Below are 22,724 nucleotides of genomic sequence, written 5' to 3' on the forward strand. Positions count from 1 at the left end.
AGCCTGGACTACCAAGTGAGTTCCAGGAAAGGCGCAAAGCTACACAGAGAAACCCTGTCTCGAAAAAACCAAAACAAAACAAAAACAACAACAACAAAAAAAAAAAAAAAAAAAAAAAAGGGAGTGAGTCCAAGGAAAGAAGCCCTTGTTTTAAGGGTAGAGCAAAGTCTTGAGATAAACCTTTCAGATATGATGGAGTTCCTATCTGATCTGTCATTATTCCAACTTGTTTTGGAAAGGTTTGAATAAAATAGTTAAGAGCCATTTGTAAGTTGTCAAGGAAAGAGAAACAACTGCCTTCTGGAATTTTCAGTTCAATGGGACTAGATGTGTCACTCAATTGTGATGTCAATTAGTAGGTCGTTTGCCCAGCATGCGCAAAAACCTGGGATCCATCCCCAGCACTGTGTAATTGATGGGTGCTGGCAAATGCTTGTAATCCTACACTGGGGAGGTAGAGGCAGGGGATCGGAAGTTTGATGTCATTCTCAACTACATAGTGAATCCAAGCCCATCTGAGATATATGCTAGTCTGTTTGGAAATCTGAAGTTAGCTACTCAGTGCCAGGTTTTAAGTTATTTTTGATACATCATGAAGGAAGTGACATCTAGAAGATGATGTACTAACCAGTGATATCATTCAAAACAGTTTAATGTTTTCTGAATGCAGTATCTTCATATACAGCATGGGCTTATTTTTTCATTTATTTATATATTTTTTTATTTGACTGAGGTAATATAGTCATGAAAGAAACGTTTTTCCTTGTTAAAGTCTAGAGCAAAAGCAAACAAAAAGCTGCTTCCCATTCCTAATCACTTTTCTTTTGGAATATATTCTGTGATGGAATAACATGTATTACAGATTGTAATTATTGACATTTGAATGAACAACACAAAATGTAGACATGAATCTTTTTATTTAAAAGCTGATTTTTTTAGTATCAAATGATCAAATCAAGAGGCAAATACATTTATTGAATAAGGTTTGATATTTGATATTTGATACATAATAACTTTAATTGCTAAACCTTTGTGATCTAAAGATTTTAGTGGAAACATCTATGTCTTAAAGTATTTTGTAGCATCTTTTAAAATATATTTATTACATAATAAGTAGCCAGGCTGCATAATACAGTGATACAAAATAACTAAAGCTATGTTGTGGTTACATGATCTTGTTTTATAACTAAATTTCCATAAAGAAAAGTTTAAATAGCTAGGACTAGAGATAGAATTCATGGGTAGAATATCTGCCTTGTGTGCTCAAAGACCTGAGTTTGAATCCCCCAAATCAGACACACAGAAAGAAATGAAATGGTGCATAAGCTGGCTTTTTGGAATCTAGGGCCTATGCTGAGACACTTTGCTCAGCCTTGGTGTAGGGAGGAGGGGACTGGACCTGCCTCAACTGAATGTACCAGGCTGGGCTGACTCCCCAGGGGAGACCTTGCCTTGGAGGAGGTGGGAATGGGGGGTGGATTGGGGGGAAAGGCTGGGGGTGGGAGGAGGGAGGACAAGGGAATCCTTGGCTGATATGTAAAATTAAATTAATTATAAAATAAAAATATTTAAACAATAAAAAAAAAATTGAATGAGCCAAATACTTTCAACAAAATGAAAAATGTAACTCAGCAAACAACTGATCATGTATTACAATCTTAATTATTTCATTATGAAACTAATGCAATACCAACTTAAGCATTAGTTTTAGTAACTTTCTGTGCATTTAGAAACCGTGTACAGAAAGCATAATTTTATTTGGTTTTCATTATTTTACATTGAAGAAATGCAATAAAGCATAGGAAGGAAATTTTATTCTGATTAACCTTTACAAGTCTCTCTCTCTTAAATATGATTGTCCCTGGGATATAATATAATTTAAAATGCAGGTGTTTCTAACATGAGAATAATACTGATAGACATTTATCCTATTTTGGAGTAACCACCTAACAGCAAACAGGTGTAATTTGGAGGAATTTCTGTGTCTTCATATATAAAGAGGAACATTAGCCACAAAATTTTTTTAAGTGTTTTATAACTTGACAAAATTTTGTCTTGAACCTCAAATGCCGTATGATGAATGCCTTATTTCTTTTATGCTCAACTTGAGTCCCTGTCTTAGCTCAGCTATTGTACTGTCATTTTCCTCAGGTGAAGAAGCAAGGGGGGCTATAGTGAAGACAAGAGATGAATGGGTCTCAATACAGTTGCACGTGTTTTCAAATGACATACATATGCCAGTTCCACTAGAGACATAATTAGGATATCTTCATCTTAACATCAGAGGGCTTACATTTCATGTGCACTTTGGAGGTTATCTAGATGAACCCCTTCCCTGTCTCCCACTTGCTTTAGCGATAAGAAAGCTGAGGGTAAATGATTTGTATGATGAACCTCATACACTTCACTCTGATGCATTTCATATAACAAGTCCAAAACTTTCCTTACAGGCAAACACCACAAGTGTGATGCTTTTAAAATTCTGTTCTTCTTTTAGTTTATAATTTCCCTATTTTTCATTTTATAATTCTACATTCTAAATTCAAGTACTTTTTAAAAAAATTACCAACTGTAAGCTTGGGTATAAGAATCATTTCATTGTTCGTTTTGTAGTTATTTAGAAGTAAAGTTAATAACCTTTAAAACACTTTTAAGGTTGTGCAATAAATGAAAATACAGTATTGAAAACTACACTTTTGTCCCTGTCATTTGTCAAGTTTTTAGTATGAAATTCTCAGGCTTGGTGTGTTGTTTTCACTTTTGCCAATGAAGATGGAGCCTAGGATCTCATCCACTTAGCATCCGCTCTGCCACAAGTTAACCCCCTGCTCTTCTCCTGACTCAACTCTTTCTGAGGACTAGTATGAAAATCAGTTTGTTAATTTAAAAAATGGAAATGCTTATTCTTATGGGTTACTCAGTAGTGAAGCCAAAGTGAACTAATTGACACTTGATAGAGTTGACGCAAGCTGAGACTTGCCAAGCTGGGCTTTAAAGGTGTTGCAGTACTCTTAAATATGAATGAGCACACCAAAAGAATGAATATGTGAATAGACTGCCCTTAACTCCTTAGCAACGGGAAGCAACACATTCAGCCATGCTATTATATCATGTTTAATTTTGTAACTTGAGTTTTTGGAAGAATATTTTGTTTACCAATTAATAATATGAGACTAGTATGGCTGGAATAAGTAATTACCAAGACCTTTGAATTACTGCCCATTCCTCCCTGATGTAGAATTAGTAGTAAATCTTTGACCTCAAGCTTGAACTGAGTTTGCTCTCCTTTTGGTGATAAAGGTGCATAATTTGCCTGTTAGTTCTATGAAGCAGTCCATGTAAGATTTACCAAGAAGGTTGACAAGTGAACTCCCCAGCACAACCTGATTTCTCTGCAGTCTAATTTGTGGCACCAAATCTGAAAGATACATTTATATAAAGCAAGAGCAGGCTTCCTATGGGGGAAAACCATTTGTCATTTGCTCTTAACAAGGTAAATCCCCATAGACAGACCTTCTTGTAAAACTGTTCCCTTTGGATTTATTCTCAACTTCAATATAAAAGGAGATATGGTAAACAAAGGTATGATGAAATATTAGTTAGCTCTTGCATTTTTGTTGGAAAGTTCCCAATTCTTACTCTCTGAGGTTTAAAACTACAATTTCATATGAATTAAGTGGGACTCAGAATAGAGTGCACAGTATTGCTTTGTGCTTAGCTGATGACCTTGTTTGGTGGAAAGTGGTCAGAACAATTTATGTTTACATTTAAATGTGTCTTTGGTGATAGTATATTTACTGGGCCATATAATGGAAAATAGAAGTGTTAAAAGTATAATTCAGATGAAGAGAGTGTCAAATCCTTTCAGGCAGTGAATTCAAATCTGAATATAGAGAATAAGTTAATAGAGTACGTACTAGACTGTTGAATCTATTGTGCATACAGAGGGAGAGTCTAAACAGGAAATGTGCTCTTATACCATGAATTTATGCCCTGAATTATATTTGTTTGCTTCAACTGATATATATTCACACTAGTGTATATTTATATTAATGTGTCTTTTAACAGTTTTTCTTTATTTTTAAAAATAAAGGTTTATATTTCTCTGGGTCAGAATCTTTTAGAGCAGTGGTTCTCAACCTTCCTAGTGCTGTGAGCCTTTAAAACTGTTCCTCGCCGGGCGGTGGTGGCGCACGCCTTTAATCCCAGCACTCGGGAGGCAGAGCCAGGCGGATCTCTGTGAGTTCGAGGCCAGCCTGGTCTACAGAGCGAGATCCAGGAAAGGCGCAAAGCTACACAGAGAAACCCTGTCTCGAAAAACCAAAAAAAAAAAAAAAAAAAAAAAAACAAACAAACAAAAAAAACTGTTCCTCATGTTGTGACCCCCAACCATAACATTATTTCATAACTGTAATTTTGCTACTATATGAATTGTAATGTAAATATCTGATATGCAGGGTATCTGATATGTGACCAGGTCACGACACACAGATTGAGAACCACAGTTTTAAGATTCCTCCCTGCCTATTTACCAGAATAATTAAAAAGTATTTATTCCATTCTACATTTTGCCACAAAACTGCTTTGCCTGGAGGTTGTAGTCTCAGATGCATTTCATACACTTTACTATTCTGCTCTGCAGTTCCATATCTCCAGCCAGCCTGGCTTAACTGCACTAGGAACTGATTAAGAACATGAATCTTGAAATGAGCACACCTGGGTTAGAATTCCAGCGTCCACTACTGACCAGGAGTTTAACCCTTGGGCAGACTTCTTCAGGTCTGAAATAGAACTGACAGTTTAGCCTTGGAAGATTGTTTGGAAGGCCCCATTGTATGATGCATATAAAATCACTGTGCTTGACATAGCAGTGAGCAAGTAAGGGTGAGTTGCTAGCACTGCTCAGCATGGTCTCCTAAATTGTGCCTTGCTGGTTCTGTTCTCTTAACATTTTGTTCTCGGTCTTTATTTTCCTAGAGTGCATTTCCCAAATTAAATTTCTCTTATGTAAGGTTAAGAGTGATCTCCAACTTAATGGACTCACTTATAACAAACTTGTTTTCCAGGGTACCAATTAGGAATTGTGTTTTATAGTTTTGTTTATAAATGTTTGACATTTTCAAATTGTAAGCTTCTTGAGGGCAAAGATTATGTATTTGATTATGTATATAAATTCAGTATCAGAACTAGTGTTCTTTGCAAAAAGAAATCAATCATTAATTTGTTGATTAAGCCTCAGATTGCATTCTGTAATCAACTATTTTATCTCTTATTATATCCAAAAAGTTTAATTACCATTAGAACAGTACATTTTTACAAGTATTGTTGCATATATTTACTTCCTTTTATGCAAAATACATTAATGGCATAAATGAACTAATTTTGGCGTTTTATTAAATGCAGTACTACTTAGTTAACAGTAGATTTGGGTTGACTTTAAGTCTCTTTTATCTTTTCAAATGGCATTTTATTCTCTTACTCTATATGCACATATGAATTCCATCTGCCTATAGGTTTTCTGTAGCATCTTGGCAACGTAGTATTAGCAGTTGTTGAATGCTTCATCAAATCTGGTTGTAGTAGGTGCATGTATTTCTAATTCTGCTTACCATATGAGAGATTGGGGAAATTTGGGGATTTTGCCTTTTGGGAAGCTACATTGAATACTCTACACTTCTTGTGTTTCTCTCTTTGCTGCCCATCTTGACTGTGTCCACTGGGATGTTAAACTGTAGAAGCAACAGGGCTTGAGTGCAATTGTCATGAATGGGATAACTGCTGAACTCAGAATGGAGTTCTTAGAGTAGTCACACCTGGGACACAGCTGTGGCATTTAAAGTAAGATTGTATTATGGAAAGTTATCTGCCATGAAACCTACACAGAGTATAAATTGAGAGCAATCTTTGTTTTATTTGAAGCTGGAATTTAAAAGCTCCCCCCGCTTTTTGGTCAGTATATTTTCATCATGTACCGTCACTTTAGGTGATAATTTTGGTGAGTTACTATTCTCTGTGAAGTGATTCGAACTCCTAATTTGAGGAGGAACTCAAAGTTATATAACAGATTTTAAAGTATAATTCATTTTCATTATTACTTATTTGTGAATGTGAATGGTGTTTGTGAGGTGCCATGTGTGCTTGTGTGCATGTGTGTGTGCGCGCACATGTGGAGACCCAAAGTTGAGTATGGGTGTTGGGTGTCTTTTTCAATTGCTTTTCCACTTCTTTGTAGAAGCAGTGTCTCTCACTTTACCTAGCGCTCTAATGATGGCAACCGGCCAGCCCAAGTTAGCCAGTTCTCCCCTGGGATCCCCGCCTCTGCCTCTCCACTGGAATTGCAGGCAGAGCATGTCTGCCTGTAGTTTACATGAATTTTGAGATTCTAACTCTAGCCAGGCACTTGTAAAGCAAGTGCTTTACCCTCTGAACTGTCGCTCTAGCCTCTTTACTTTTATTTTTTAAAAATTAAAAATGTGTGTGTAAAATGTGCATTTGTGTGCGGGTGTGGGTGCATGTGTTGTAGTGCGTTTGAAGGTAAGAGAACAACCTCTGGGGTTATTCCTGAGACACCTTCTACCTTTTGTTTGAGACAGGGTCTCATTGGCCTGGCCTTTGCCAGGGTAGGTGAGCATCTAGGATTTTGCCATCACTGGGATTGTCAGTGTGCACTACTGTGTCCTATGGTTTACATGGGTTCTGCAGATCCAGACTCTGGTCCTCCAGCTCACTCACTGACTCATTTCTCGACCCTCATTTCCACTCTTTACATCCACGCATTTATTGAGCAATTGACACAGAATGAACCAAGAAGTGAACTGCTGTAGATACAGTCGTGAGCAAAATGGATTAGGCCTCTACCCTGGAAGAGCTATCCAACAACTGAAGGAAAAGGAGAAAGACAATCAAGGGAAATGGATTATAGTAGTAGGTTCTGAATGCTATGGAGAGGAATCAGCTAAGGAGGGCGAGTAGAGACAGATGAGGGGGTGGAGAACCGTCTGTGTTAAACAGGGCAGAGCAGACTTTGCAGACCTTTGAACAAAGACGCTACAGAGGCGAGTCTTCGGGTGTTTCTTCAAATGTGACTGACTGTGTGTTAGACTATTCATGAATGATTGACTGATGTTAGCCTTTTTGCTATATTAGCAGTTCTATTTTTTTCTCCCATTTCTGCTCATGGCATATTCTGCTTTTTGGATTGGACCTTTGTTTTAAATTTTTATATGTCTTTCTCTGAAAAAAAAATTTGTCTGTGGTTATTGACTAGAAATACAGATTTTTAAAGAAGCACTTGAGAGAATTGGAAAATAAACCCTCCAGGCATCCAAGTTCAAGATTGATTCTTCTGAAAAACCTGTAACTATTGCTAAAATGTATTCTAAATACTTGAACAGAACTCATGTGCAAAGAAGAAAATATAAAAATTGTAATTAATAGACTTGGCCAGACTGCAGCTTGATTGGTTGTTCTCTCAATTTGCTTATGTGTAGCTTTAACTTGGAAAAAAAAATCTTTATGATGGATTCTATGTTAAAAGTACCACTCCTGTCCTAAAATTTTAATATCATTGTTTGTATGGTATAGGCACCGTAGCTCATCTTTAATTACATTCATGAGTTAAATTTATTTATAGAACTTTGGATATGCCAATAAAGGAAGGATTATTTAGATAAATAAAAGTTACTGATGAAGGCATATTGTCTTGAATTTTGTTATTTTGACTAATGATTGTCATTTTGATATTTTAAGTGTAGAATTTTCAGTGTGCTCATGTCAAAATCATATTTTCCTTTTCAACTCGCTGCAAAATATTCAGCATTATTTGCCATTGTGAAATACACAGCTTCATGTTTGAGGCAATTTTTGTTGCACATGGTACATATTTTTAATATGAGGTAGATATGTATTTTATAGCATTTAAATAAAAATTAGTGAAATTTTTGTGCAACATTAAATCACAATTTTTCTCTGAACTGTAATTATATATGAAATATTAAATTTTTGTTACATTTTTATTTGTGGTGTGTATGTGCCTACTAATGTACATGCCACTGCATGCTGTGGAGGTCAAAGGACAACTTGAGAGAATAGGTCATTTTCTTCTACCATGTGTGTCCTGGTGAAATAATTTGAAGAAGCAAACTGAGGAAACATTGTTTTATGTGAAAGGAAACCTTGGGTTCAGTTCTCACCACTGTCAGAAGAAAGGAGAAACCTTGTATGTATGTCCCTCAGAATGTCTTTTTTCTTTTATAGTTGCAAAGGTATAATTAGTACTGAGAGGAATTGTCTGTCACCTTCAAGTCGTTGGTCACCCATCTTGATTATGTGATGTGTCAAAGGCAGATAGTTCTCTATTTAAAAACAGTTATGAAAATAAAATCTATTTAGAACTTAGTTCTATTTAACATTTACTGATGATATTTATAGGAAGTAAAATTAGAAAGGTAGGTATTTGAGTATGAAATATGATAGGGTGAAAAATCCAGGATTTATAAGAGAAGGCAGAATTGCATAGCTCAGCATGTTTCCTAAACCTTCATGGCTTAGTTTCTTTTAAGGCACTTCACACAGCAGCTGGATAGCCTCAAGGAGGCAAAGACCAGGGAGTACCAGAAAACACTCTCCAGAAAGACTTAAAATGTTGCATATATACCTTCACTTAATTTTTTAATCCCATTGTCTTTTAATTAATTTTACTTAACAAGAGCCTAAATTTCAAAATATCGTGCACCTAATTTAGAATTTTACTTTTATTAGATCATTTTTTTTTCCTGAGCAGATTGGAACAGTGTAATATATTTGTCAAATAATTGACCAAGTGTTAAATAACTACTTTGGAACTTAATACATTTACCAATACATGCTCTGTGAATAATATGTTCCTAAGTCAAATGTGGCTTTAATAACTATTGGTTACTATGTATGTATGTCTGTAATGTATGTATTTTATTGTTTTGATCTTAACTATGGAACCAGCATTGAAATTGCTTCAGAAATATTTTCAAATTGACAGTGTCTTCAGCTTTAGAATTAAATTAAAAATTTGTTAGGCATGAGCATTAGAAAGTATTACAGTTTTTTTTTTTTGGAAATTAACTGGAATCTGTACTTAGTTTTTATATCATGTGTCTACTGACATCCCTGAATCCTGAAAATGAGGATTTCTGAGTTGTTGCACCTTTATTAGGAAGTAAGAATGACACAAGAAATATAAAATTATTGAATGTAGGCTTTTCTATTTGTTTCCTTTCGCTTCACCTCTGTAAAGTGAATGTCCATGTATCTTTCCACCAGTCCTCTCCTCAGTATTCTTTCTAGTGTGTGTTGTCTCTGTCACACTTTCCTGGCTGACTTTGCTTATTTGTTCTGCTTTCAGGTTGGCTTTATTTACAAATGTCAGTTCTAAATCTTAGCCCATCCTCTCCTTGGTTCAGGCAGAGTTCTTTGGTCAGACTTTCCATTTCAGTCTCCTTGAGCTCTCCTTTTGGAATCACTGTCTTTGTTTTGGGATGGTTGTTCCACAGTCTCCTGTTTGTTGCTTCTGGATACTCTGACTTCGTTTCCTTTCCTCTGCTCCTGTGGTGTGTAATGAGAAGAAATGAAAGTAATTCTGGGAGCTACCCGTGCTCTTTGAAAGTGAGTAAGGTAGGTGTTGACAGATGGCAGTGTTGCCAGCTCTAATGTCAGGAGAAGGGCTAAAGTTTGTGATGAATATGGAGAAAGTGCCCCTCGCAAGTTTTCCAAATTTATTTTTAAGCTTCAAAAATTGCAGGAAATATTAATTTAACCAGAGTGTCATTGGGAAATTCTGGATACATTTTTAAAAGTTGGGTTGTTGTTACTTATCTTTTCCTGTACAGTCTTTGGTATTTTATGATACTACACCTTTATCTTTTTCTCCCACTACTTTATGAAAAAGGGCCTAATGTGTGTAAATATGTAAGTCAGTGCAGTTTCTTCTTTTAAAGGTGGCATTAGGGCTTCCCTACTCTATACTACTTCTCAGTGTGCTTCACACAATGGTTTAGCAGAATTTTATTGACAGAATCCATGAGTCCCTTGACTAACATAAATTTATTTATAAATTTAAATAAAATAATGTTGTCTAATACTGTGAAATTTGTGTGTATAACTTATTCAGCATTAATCTTAAAAGTATAGAAATGTTGTGATAGGATACCATAGATTCTTGAATTATGTAAAGACATTACGGATCAACTGAGACGAATAGAGAAATAAAAATGTTTTTCCAGTAAAGTGAAATATAAAATTTTTTTTTTATAATTTCATTGTTACTACTTTTGTAACTATTGACTTGCTAAGTTTACTTTTCTATTGTTGGCCTTATAATAGATTTTGAAAAATCAAACTTGGCACTGTTCTACAGCCCCACCCCCATCAAAACTTGCTGAGTTCATTTATATATATTATACCCTTTTAGGGGACTGTACAGAAAGAAAAACCTGGGGTGGTAGATGGTATAATTGAAATGTAGATCATAATCTCTGTTTGTTTTACCAAATTAGTTAGGGGTTCTGAAGATACATTTTGAATATTTGTGTATATTTAGCATTTCATCTCTTTGTTAGAAATCTCTCAGTGTGACTTGTTTTTAATAGGATGTGTCTTGAATTGTGGGCCAATCACTCTTGAAAAGTATTAAGCCCTTTAAACACACTGGTCAGCCCCGCAGAGAGAAGCCTACAGGTTTATTAGCACTGCTTGGCCTGAAAGCACAGCATACCCTTTTAGGTTGCACAGCAACAGACTCCTAGCAACCATAATAGATTGAATTTCTAAGAGTGACTGGGCCGGATGTAATAATAAAGCAAGAGGTACAAACAGTTGTCATGGTTTTCTTTTCACAGCAAGCTAGTTTGATTTAGGGAAGCTTAGCTTTTCAAAAATGAGCAAACTTCTAATAAAACTATTACTGTTTGTGCATAGGACTTTTGATATTACTATAGCAATAGTGATACCAAAATTTAAGAGTCATAGATTAATAATATGCTCATAATAAAACAAAAGTTACAAGAATTACTATCTAAAGTTTTCAGGAGAAAGTTTTTAAAAGGACATTATCATAAACTTAAATTAGAATCAGAGTCAGATAATCCTAATAATCCTTTTAAAAATAAAAATATCACGATATTCATGCTTTCTCTCTTTTTGACATTCTATTTTTATTTTTGCTGCAGTTCCCTGTCCTTTTATGTTGTGATGTAATTGAACATTCATATGAAACTGATCATTTTACAAATTTCAAAATATTAAAAAAAAAAACCCAGCTTATTTGAACTGCTTTGAGGTTATAAACCAATTGAAGCAGAATTTACAAATGAAACAATAAAGAAGTTTTTAATCTTTCACAGTGATAGGAAAAGCACTGTGGTTTGTCTACAGATGTAATGCTCTAACTTCTCAGCATTCTTTCTTTTTAGTCATTAGTGTGTGTTTACTAATGGTGCTGTGAAAAGGAACTTAATTCGAATACATTCACAGTCTGAAGAAGGATACTTCCATCAAGAAAGAGTCTCATATAGCTGTTGGCGTTGAGAGTAGAACTCCAGCCTTTGACAGCAGTAAGCTGTAAATATACACACATGCTAATACCCGTGATTTGTTCATCTTTTGTGTCAGCATTTGGAAAAGATTGTTAAAGTGGCAGTTGTAGTAAAGACTAGCAATTACAGTAAAGAGCAGAAATTAGGTATTTGTGACCTATTATATTTCATTAAAAGACTTCCTTATTAAAATGGCACTGCTTACTCTGATTACTTGACAGCTGCCCAAAGCAGATTAGAAAATACACAGTTTCAGCTAAAGGTAAAATCAACCTCTTAAGCAAGCTTACAGCTTAGAATAAATGGTATAGGATAAGCCATTTTTAAACAATAAATTTGCTTTTGGGAGAAATGTTTATCAGTGGCTAAATAGTATGCTCCCTTAGCATCCCACTGAGATGTCTTACAATGAGCATCTGAGATCACATTAGTTTTCTACTAGACAATTTGCTTTGAGGGATATAGATCTAGGGAGCAGTATGGCTTCAAGTAAGCATTCTCCCCCTCCACGCCCCCAAGCACAACTCAAACTTTAGAAGCCCCATCACTAGGTTATTTATGTAATATTCTAAGTGTTCTTTATTTCAAGCCAGTTAGCCATTTTAATAAGGAAGTTTTTTTAATGAAATATAATAGGTGACACATACCTAATTTCTATTCTTTATTGTTATTGCTAGTCTTTACTACAACTGCCACTTTAACAATCTTCCAAATGCTGACACATAAAAAAATGAACAAATCAGGGGTATTATCATGTGTGTATATTTACAGGTTATTGCTGTCGAAGGCTGGAGTTCTCTCAAGTGAGAGTAGTGAGTTCAATACTTGAACTTTAAGCATCCCATTCACAATAATGAATTGTTTGCTTTTTCTAGACAAAATTTTCATCTTCTGTGGCTCTTGTTAGCTTCAGTAATATTTCTGTTTGGAAAACACACAGTATACCTACCAATTCCTGTTTCTTTATCTGTATCTTCTACACCATCAAGTATGGGACAATCACTGTGTAGAAAATTCTGTGAATACCAAATTACACTTCATTGTTGAAGACACAAACACTGGCTTAGTATGAAATTGATGTATGCAAAATTGGCTTGTCAGAATTCACAATATTAATAGAAAGCTGTTGTATGTGTATGGAACTGTGTAATTTCCACAAAGATCCAAACTAAGTTATGTGAAACACCCAGGATTAATTCTGTTATGTACAAGTTGAGTTTTCAGCTTAATAAATATGTGGCCCAAGTTGGAAGAGTTTTGCTACCTTATAGAATTCAAAGAGTGTTGCTAGAGTTTTCCTGCCTGGCCCACAGTCAGGACAAATCTCTCTCACCCGCCAGTCCCAAGCCGCTTAAACCCGATCAAATAAACACAGAGACTTATATTGGTTTCAAACTGTATGGCCGTGGCAGGCTTCTTGCTAACTGTTCTTACAGCTTAAATTAATCCATTTCCATTAATCTATACCTTGCCACATGGCTCATGGCTTACCGGCATCTTCACATGTGACTTGTCATGGTGGCGGCTGGCAGTGTCTCTCTGACTCAGCCTTCCACTTCCCAGATCTATTCTCCTCCTTGTCCCGCCTATACTTCCTGCCTGACCACGGGCCAATCAGTGATTTATTTATTGACCAATCAGCAACACATTTGACATACAGACCATCCCACAGCAAAAGAGAAGAACGTGAGGCCTAGTTTCTTTTTAATAAAAAACTTGAATTTAAGCCCCAGTTTGTTGTTTGGTAGCTAATTACATAAATACATATTCCTTTGATTCCAAGTTTTTAAAAATGTAAAAATGGGGATGCCATGTACTGTAGAGAGCTATAAAATGAAAGATAAGTAAAAGATAAATGAACTAAGAATAGAAAGAACTTATGTCTATCTAAATTTGAAAAGTGATAATATTCTTTTTTTAAATACAAATTTTGTACTATTTATTTTATGTGTATGGGTGTTTCACCTGCGTCTATGTCTGTGCACCATGTATATGCAGTGCCTGTGGAAGCCAGAAGAAGGTGTTGAATCCCTGGGACAGGAATTATAGACATTTGTGAGCCACTCACTATGTGTTTTTTCAGAGATTAATATGGACCCTCTGGAAGAGCAGTCAGTGCTCTTAACCACTGATCCATCTTCCAGTACTGATATTGTCATTTGTATTGTGTCTCATCACTGTCATGTAAGATGTAAGGAAAGTATTTCAGGAAAGAGCAATTGCTGAAAATAATACCACAGACCTAGAGTTCATAAAAAAAAAAAACAACATTGTTTTCAAAAAGATGTGTGATATATTAATTCATTTCAGTACTGGTTAGTAGTGAAAAATTAATGTATAAAGTGACCTCTCTTGTCTACATCTTGGGTCCACATTTTTAAAAATTATAAGAACTGGAAAGTGAATGCTAACATGTTAAATGTTAACCTATCCACAATTTTGATAGAATTTCAAAGGACAGAGCATACTTCTGTTATTTTGGTAAATAGGTACAATGAAGCCTCTCTGTACATATGTAAATATGTATAGTGAGCCTCTCTGCAACATTGTTTTTCCATATGAAAACTAAGTGAAGATGGGCCTACACTGGCTAGGTTTAGCATCTTATGTTGAGGTAAGAGAATTGACAGTGATCAGAATTGCTGTTAAGAATTAAAGTGGCATTGGAGGCATAGTAAATGGATTGGTTACCTTTGGTACTGTTTGGTCTAGTTTAAAGAATGTTCAACTTTTTCTTTTTTTTTTTTTTTTTTTTTTTTTTTTTGGTTTTTCGAGACAGGGTTTCTCTGTGTAGCTTTGCGCCTTTTCCTGGGACTCACTTGGTAGCCCAGGCTGGCCTCGAACTCACAGAGATCCGCCTGGCTCTGCCTCCCGAGTGCTGGGATTAAAGGCGTGCGCCACCACCGCCCGGCCAACTTTTTCTTATAGTTAATTTAATAAAAATCATTTATGTTTTTCTATATTCTATTGTTAATACCATATTTTGTTGTAAATGTGATGAAGGTATTTGATTAAATGAGAAGGTAGTATATTCAAAAGAATACAAATGGCTTGAAATATAATAGAAGTAGTTAATGGGAATTAAACTAGTTATAAGCAGTGACTATCTGACTTCATATTTTTGAGGGATATAATTCCTGCCTGTGTTTAAGGAACAGCAAAGGTCTTGGATTTGCCCATCAAGTGAGAAGAATACATGGATAAGGCAAACTTACCCTGGAGCCAGGGCAAACAACACTTAATTTAGGAAGTACTGTCTGCAGTAGAACCACTAGCCATTACTTGTGGTTTCTGTAGACCACAAGTAATTTTTTTTCTCAAGAACAATTTGTATGCTTATATTGTTGAACTCTTTAATTACATTTTAAAGAATGAAGCACTGTTAAAAATACTAAATTCAGAATGTTTTATAATTGGAAACTTTAAAAATTAATGTTTTATTTAAAACTTTTCATGTAACATATTTTGATAATATTCTTTTCACTTCCCCAACTCCTCCCATATCTATCCTACCTCCTTACCCATCTAACTTATGTTTGTGTGTACATGCTCTCTCTCTCAAAAATACCAAAAGAAAAAGCATTACCCTACACAAAAACAAAACAAAACAAAAACCATGGAATCTGTCTTGTGTTGGCCTTCCATGGAGTATGGGATATATTTGGTGTCACTGCATTGGAGAAAACTGATTTTCCTTTCCTAGCAGGTAACAGTTGCAAATAAGCTCTTGGTTAGGGGTGGGAATTTGTGTCCACTTTCCTTTCTCCGTGCTAGAATTTTGCCTAGTTTGAACCTGTATAGGACTTGTGCATGCTATCACAGTCTCTGTGAGTTCATATGTTTTTCAGTCCTGTTGTATCGTGAAGATACTGTTTCCTTGGAGTTATCCACCAACTCTGGCTCTTATGCATAGATAAAATGTAGTTATATGCCTGTATAATTAGTAATTATGTTGTTTAAAGTCATTGTGAAACATATACTCACTTCATTTATAATATATACAATAAAGTTCATTTCAGAAAACAGTCACAGTGTAACAGGCAAATCTGATAATAGAGTTTAAATTGTCTAGTTCTTCTTGAGAAAGTGGAATTATTAATTAGTATAGATTATTTCATTTTGCTGAATCTGACTTGTAATCCTCTAGATACACACAGACACCTGTGATTATTTTGTGAGCCTTGTCTTTAGTTAGTCCTAAATATGTGTATTTAGATTTGCTGCCTGTTCATATAGACTCAGCTGTGCCTGTTTGCTTTGTTATTTTTCCAAGTTTAGTGGACCAATATAAAAATTTATGGCAACTGTCACTTAATGTCACTTCTACCTTTAAGGAAAATGAAAACAAAACTAAATCATGCTAGAAAACTCTGTTGTTGTTTATAGTTGATTATAAGATTTACATTATGCTAAACTGGCCTGTGATATCATGGAACAAATATAGGTCCGCAAAAATAGTCTGAAGAGGTGTAAACAGATACATAAGTGTGTGTTGTACTGTCCCTGTCACTGTAAGTTGATTCTATTAGAAGTAAAGATCAGTGGTTTCAAAATAACCTTTTCTGTTTTTCTACCATGAACCAGAAAATCCTTTTAAAAACAAAACTGAAAGAGTACATTACACACACCTTTAATCCCAGCTCTCAGAAGGTAGGAGCAGGGTGATCTTTGTGAGTCTGAGGCCATCCTAGTCTACATAGTAAGACCCTAGCTCAAAAGTTTTTTGTTTTGTTTTTTCATAAAATTGCATATTATGTATATTTTACTAATGTTTTCAGCTTTATGGCCTGTTCATGTCTGCTTTGCTTCCTTATTTCCAAGAAATAATATTTATTTTATGATTTGAACTAATAATGTATTATCTGTTAATGTAGCTGGAGCTATCTTCAGTCCCGCTTGGGCTGGCAGCCACTCAGACTCAAATAAACACACAGACGCTTATATTATTTAAACTGTTTGGCCTAATGGCTCAGGCTTCTTGCTATCTAGTTCTTATATCTTAAATTAAACCATTTCTATTAATCTATATGTTGCCATGTGGCTCGTGGCTTACTGGTACTTTACATCTTGCTTTTCATGGCTGCGGCTGGTAGCGTCTCCTCACTCAGCCTTCCTGTTCCCAGAATTCTCCTCTCTCTTTGTCCCACCTATACTTTCTGCCTGGCTATTGTCCAGTCAGCACTTTATTTAACTAATCAGAGCAACACATTCACAGCACAGAGAACATCCCACAGCATGTTAATCTTTTATCATTTTTCTTTTTTTTCCCCTGGAGATGAGGACCAAACCCAGGGCCTTGTGCTTGCTAGACAAGTGCTCTACCACTGAGCTAAATCCCCAACCCCTCATTTTTATTTCTTTAAATACAGAAAGTTAGCAGAATGATTTTCAGAATTGTTCTTTCCTCTTCACATTGTAAAGTACACATTAAAGAAATCTCCTTTTCTTATTTTTTCTCGTTTATATATTTTTCTGATAATTAAAACATTTTTACTCTTTGAATTCCAATTCATTAAAACATATTCCCATTTGTTCTCTGTAAAATCAAGACCAGTATCCTTTTTGACTTAATTAGATATTTTAAAAAATAGAAATTTTAGTTATACAAAGAGTACTTTTAAATAATTGAGACATATAGTGGTATTTATCAAGTGCAGTAATTTAAAATAACAGTTTCAAGATATTTGAAAGAATTTTTAGGTTAATCTAATTGTTCTTTGAATATGTTTGAGCTCTTGGTATTTCTGGAGTTTTATAAAAAGAATATGTTGAGTTTGGTTGAAAGACTAGGTGCAACTTGGTCACATGTCCTCTATGTTCCTGTGTAACATAGAGAAACACAGAGTAGACTACTTCAATCTGTCACATATAGGATATCATGTGTGAAAATTTTCAAAAGTGTATATTTAAAATTTTGGAATATGCTTTTCTTGGTGGTTGGCAGTGAATATGGTGATGGGCTTTATTTCACAACTATATGTACTAGCGACATCATTAGATTGTGTTATGTAATTCTTTTAAATGCTTCAGGAAACCTGTTTGTCCGTGGTGCTATGGAAACTATAAGAGAACTTCTCTCTGCTGTCTATCACCTAGCCCCTCTGTCACCTCCAGCTGTCTCAGGTAGGAATAAAGGCATGCTGTATTGAAAAGTCATATAGCTATCACTCAGAGTTTGTAGGAAAACAATGAGAAAGCAGCCACACCCTTATATGTGAGATAATCAAGTACTTTTCAAGCTTAGAGCAGTTTGGGACCAAAAATAGAAGGTATAGTCTTTTCTCATTGCTTTGGTACCCATGTGTCACCCTCCATGATGTCTGGATTGGGTATCCTAAAATGGTAGCCAAATAATTGTACATACCCTCTGCATTTCTATACTAGTTAAGTTACCAGATGTTGTGCACATATCAGAATCTACTTAAAGGTAGACAAATAGCAGTCACTTTCTGAAATTTCAGACAATGACATGATGGCACTTGGACCAATGGATACTGACTAGTTGGTGAGTAATTGGCTAACATGTTTCTGATGATGTCATAATTCCTCCACTCAATAATGGGTTTGTTACTACAGCTTGCTTATGTGAACCTTTGCTTTCATTGCAAACAGTTCTTTAAAGAGAGCCTTTCCTTTGGCATTCAGAAACATGAAACGAGCTGGGAGGGATGTGTGGTGGTTGGGGTATAGGCTCAGTGTCTGAGCACTTAGAAGCTGTTCATCATTGGTCTCTGAGATGGTATTTGCATTCAGCTGTTTTCTTACCTTTCCAAATGGTTGAAATTCAATTGCCAGTCCTTTGAAGTGGATAAAACATTTTTCCATTTCTTTTTTTAAATGAAACATAAACAATTAAAGTTGGTATTTTCAAGTAATTATATGGTTTACCTTTTAGTAGGTGATCTAATGATCTAATAATTAAATGTGTCTTAATGATTTTAATGTAGTTTACATTTCCCCTATGGTGCTGGCTATTGAAGCATGCATGCTAGGCAAATGCTTTGAGCTATACTCTGAGCAAATTCTCTGACCTAATATGCTTGCTTTTGCTGTGATGTGGATCAGACCTAGTGTCTCTCATGGGCTAAGCAAGTGGCCCATCTCTGAGCTGTACTACCAGTTCAATTAGTCTTTAAAATCTACCCTTTCAGGTTTATTTCATAGTCTTATGAACATATATATCCAGTGGAAGATGTGTTGATAAGGTAGAATCTATCAAAGTTCTGGGTTAAGTAGCTTTTCTTACAGGGTGGGGGGTGGGGTGGGGAAATCTTCAGTTTCTGTAGGAAAATAAATGTACAGACTGCTAATTGGGGAACAAGACCAAAGAGAAATAAGAACTATCTCCTCATCTCAGAGTTAAAGAGACACCAACACTATACCCCACTCCCGTGTGTGTGTGTGTACCTGTATGTGTGAGAAGGAGAAAGAGGAGAGAGAAACTGTGTGTGTGTGAGAAGGAGAGAGGGAGAGGGAGAGGGGGAGAGAGAAAGAATGTCTCCATGTCTTTGTATGTGTGTGTGTGAGAGAGAGAGAGAGAGAGAGGGAGGGAAGGAGGAGAAAGAGAATGTTAGACAGAATCAGAGACAGACATACAGACAGCGAGACAAGAAGAGCTTTGTCTCTGCCTCCCAAATACTGGTATTGCTGGGATTACAGTTGTATATTCTGATGCTATAGCCTCCATTTCAAACTTTGTTTCTGTAAATGTCCTTCAGAGGTTGCATCAAAATTTCCCTGGTGCATTTCTCAAAATTTTATCATGGATATAAGGTTACAATGAGGTTTTCAGAATGGTGATTAATTTTGTGTCTAAGCCCTCACAACATGATTTGAAACATAACTATGCATTTATGTGTAGGAGTTATAATTTAAAAGCTATAATTTTATCAAAGTATATTTGAAGTACCAGCTCTTTCTTTCAGATAGTTTCCTAGGAAATATTGCAATTTTCTTGTATTTTTCAAACCATTAAGGTTGTTAATCCAATCAATCTGATACTCATTTTACTTCCTGATTTTCATAATTGAGAGTATCTGACTATAGACATTGCATGTTTAATAATTATACAAACTTAGGTGAATTTGTAAAAAGGGTCTTCACAGTATACTGTTAAAAGTGATTGCAGAATATTTTTAGAGATAACATAAAGGAAATAGACCAGTGAGTGTGCTGGCAGAACTTTTCCTCTGGAAAGTAGTGGAGGAAGCATCTTTAAGTCATCCCAGGGGAAGCAGCAGAGAACCATCTCACGTGTCTTTCTCCTTACACCATTTTTCCTTTTACTCTGATATTTAGAGCTTCTTTAGTTGTGGTAGCATTAATCTCCTCTGTTGTATGTGAGACAAATAAAGTTATTGGAAAGGGGGGATGGAGGAAAGGAAGCAAGTTTGTATATAGGTCAGCAATTATAATGTAGCTCATTTACATAGTAGGCCATAATTTACAAGAGTTTTTTGTCTGTCTGTTTGTGTGTGTGTGTGTGTGTGTGTGTGTGTGTGTGTGTGTGTGTGTGTGTATGCTATTTGTAAGAACTTGCCATGGTTGGTCAGTTTATGGTGTAGCCATTGTCTCCTTGACCTAAATGGGGAAGCATTGACAGGTGAAGAAACACAATTCAAGTAATGCAGTTCTTAAGTCGATGATATAGCTATGGATTGTGATATGACTCTGCTTCCTTCTTCAATCAAAGATTTGTAGAGTCTTTCATATGTAAGTTTCAAGTTGGATTTTCATGGTATACAAACATTTAATTCTTACTGCATTGTAATCTATGAAGTTTCTTATCTACAAAGGAAGAAATCTTAAAATCAATGATTTTTCAAAACTGTCATGAAATTTAATGAGTTAATTGTGAACACAAATTCAAGTTAAACATAGCTATTTAGACTCAAATTTAATTCAATTGCTTAGACTCCATTCATTCATTGTACAAATTGAATATGTGTCTGGAGTTTATGTTCTAAGAAGGCAGTGACATCTGTTTTTCTGAAAGTAGTTAATGAGCTTTTAGTTTAGTATGCTAAGCTAAACATCCCTAGGTGGTACTATTCTGTGATTTTTTTTTCCTCCAGTCTGTTCTGGACATGGAGTGTTTGGGAGGGCTCCCAAAATGACAGCAAAATGCTCTTGATAGGAGGGAGCAAATATTTGCACCACAGGCATGGCTTCTTAATGTGGGTGACTCAAATTTGTACTCCAAGTTATTTGCATTTCTCTTTTTATTGTTATGATCTGTTTTCTAAAATCAATATAGTGCCGTAATGCTATGGAGAAAAAAGAATTAATTTCCTTGAAAACCAGACCTATGTAGAACAACCTTAAGTTATAGAAAAGGCAGTTTTATTTTGTCAGAAAGACGACCCTCCTTAAAAAGTCTCTAAGCTCTGGAGTAGGCAGACAGATGTTTCAGATATTCCCACTATGTCTTCAAGACTAAAAAGATTAGTTATTCAGCTAAATAATGTGTTTTCTTTAAGTCTCTGCCAGCTTACAGTTCTTGTTTAATCATACTGCTAATTACTTGGAAAAAATGATGCTGGATTCTTTTTGTGCTCATGCTTGAGAATGATATGTGCAATTTATGGGGATGTGTGAATTATTTTCTTAGGTATTAGTTAGGGTTTTCTATTGCTGTGAAGAGACACCATGACCATGGCAACTCTTAAAAAGAAAACATTTAATTGAGGTGGTGGCTTAAAGTTTCAGAGGTTCAGTCCATTATCATCATGACAGGGAGCATGACAGTGTGCAGGCAGACATGGAGCTGGCTACATCTTGACAAGAGTCAGTGGAATTTGGCTGACTGTCACACTGAGAAAAGCTTGAGAAAAAGAGACCCCCAAAGCCTATCCCCACAGTGACACATTTCTCCAATAAGGGCACACCTTCTAATAGTGCCACTCCCTTTGGGGACCATTGTCTTTCAAACCACTATAAGTACATTAACATTAAAAACTGTGAGTACATTTGAGATTTGGTACTAAAATTCCTTTATTAGGTAAAAGAAACTTCATGTTGGGGCTGGAGAGATGCTACTCTTACAGAGGACCCAAGTTCAGTTCCAGCACCCATATGGCAGCTCTCAACTGTCTATAACTCCTGTTCCGGGAGATCCAACTCCCAGTGTTGTCCTCCTTGGCGCCAGGCATGCATGTGGTGCACATATATGCAGACAAACATTTTTAAAGTCTTAAAAAACAAAATCCATGATATGACATTTTTTTTTTTATTAAATACTTGATAAAGAATACAGGAGGGAGCTGGGCGGTGGTGGCGCAGGCCTTTAATTCCAGCACTCGGGAGGCAGAGGCAGGCGGATCTCTGTGAGTTCGAGGCCAGCCTGGGCTACCAAGTGAGTTCCAGGATAGCCAGGACTACACAGAGAAACCCTGTCTCGAAAAACCAAAAAAAAAAAGAAGAAGACAGGAGGGACCAAAACTGAGTCAAGAATGAGCCTGAAGCAATGCTCCCGTCAACTATTGTGGACAGTCTTTCATCTTATGTGCTAACTAGTTAACATTTCAGAACATTGATCTTTACTAGATACTAGGTGTCAGGCACTGAAGTAAGTATCTCATCAAACTCCTATAATCTTCACATTAACTCTCCAAATGAGATGGGTCCTGAGATTTTAGATTCCTTACTGTTCACTTTTCATATTCAAATGACCTGAAAATCTCCATGTTCCACTCAGTTCCAGGTACACTAATCTGTTTGTCAAACCTGAAGTAAATAAGATGACACTACTTAATGGTCTTTACCTATAATTGAAACATTGATTTATTCCTCCTCAGAAACACCAATATGCATTATTATGGGTTGTCCCAGGAGTACAGATATGTTGAATATTGCTTTCTAAAATTCATCAAATTCAGTCATGAGACATCTGGGTAAAGCTTTAGAACAAGTTACAAATCTATTCATCATGTCATTTTGAGCAGATTGGTCCTAGAAAATATTAGGTAAGTGGTTAAATATATAAATAGCATGTTAAGATGTTAAGTAATTTACTGAGTTAAGTACATGGCAAAGTAAAACTCAAAAAAAATGTAACATTTCTACTTTAAGCCTATCTTATGTTAACTGGTGATTTTGCCACCCAATTGCCGGGGAAGGAAGGGTACCAGTATGTATGTCTTGAATTGATTGGCACAG

The 22,724-nt window shown here is 35.7% G+C and overlaps 1 protein-coding gene across 13 annotated transcripts in view; it reads left to right on the forward strand.

The window, feature by feature from the left end:
- Rfx3 (regulatory factor X3) overlaps positions 1–22,724 on the forward strand; it is a 268,551-nt gene that overhangs the window by 12,152 nt on the left and 233,675 nt on the right. For 2 of the 13 annotated variants that reach the window (XM_052713326.1, XM_052713338.1), the window contains exon 2: positions 17,598–17,690. The exons of 10 other annotated variants lie outside the window; for them this stretch is intronic. In XM_052713326.1, the coding sequence (XP_052569286.1) occupies positions 17,621–17,690 (70 nt within the window). In that variant the 5' untranslated portion in view covers positions 17,598–17,620. Of the gene's footprint in view, positions 1–17,597; positions 17,691–22,724 lie in introns of those variants that run through there. One more of the 13 variants, XM_052713332.1, reaches the window with a different exon arrangement.

The sequence above is a fragment of the Peromyscus californicus genome, unplaced genomic scaffold, assembly GCF_007827085.1.
Source record: "Peromyscus californicus insignis strain IS unplaced genomic scaffold, ASM782708v3 Scaffold_4__1_contigs__length_199733344, whole genome shotgun sequence".
NCBI lineage: Eukaryota > Metazoa > Chordata > Mammalia > Rodentia > Cricetidae > Peromyscus > Peromyscus californicus.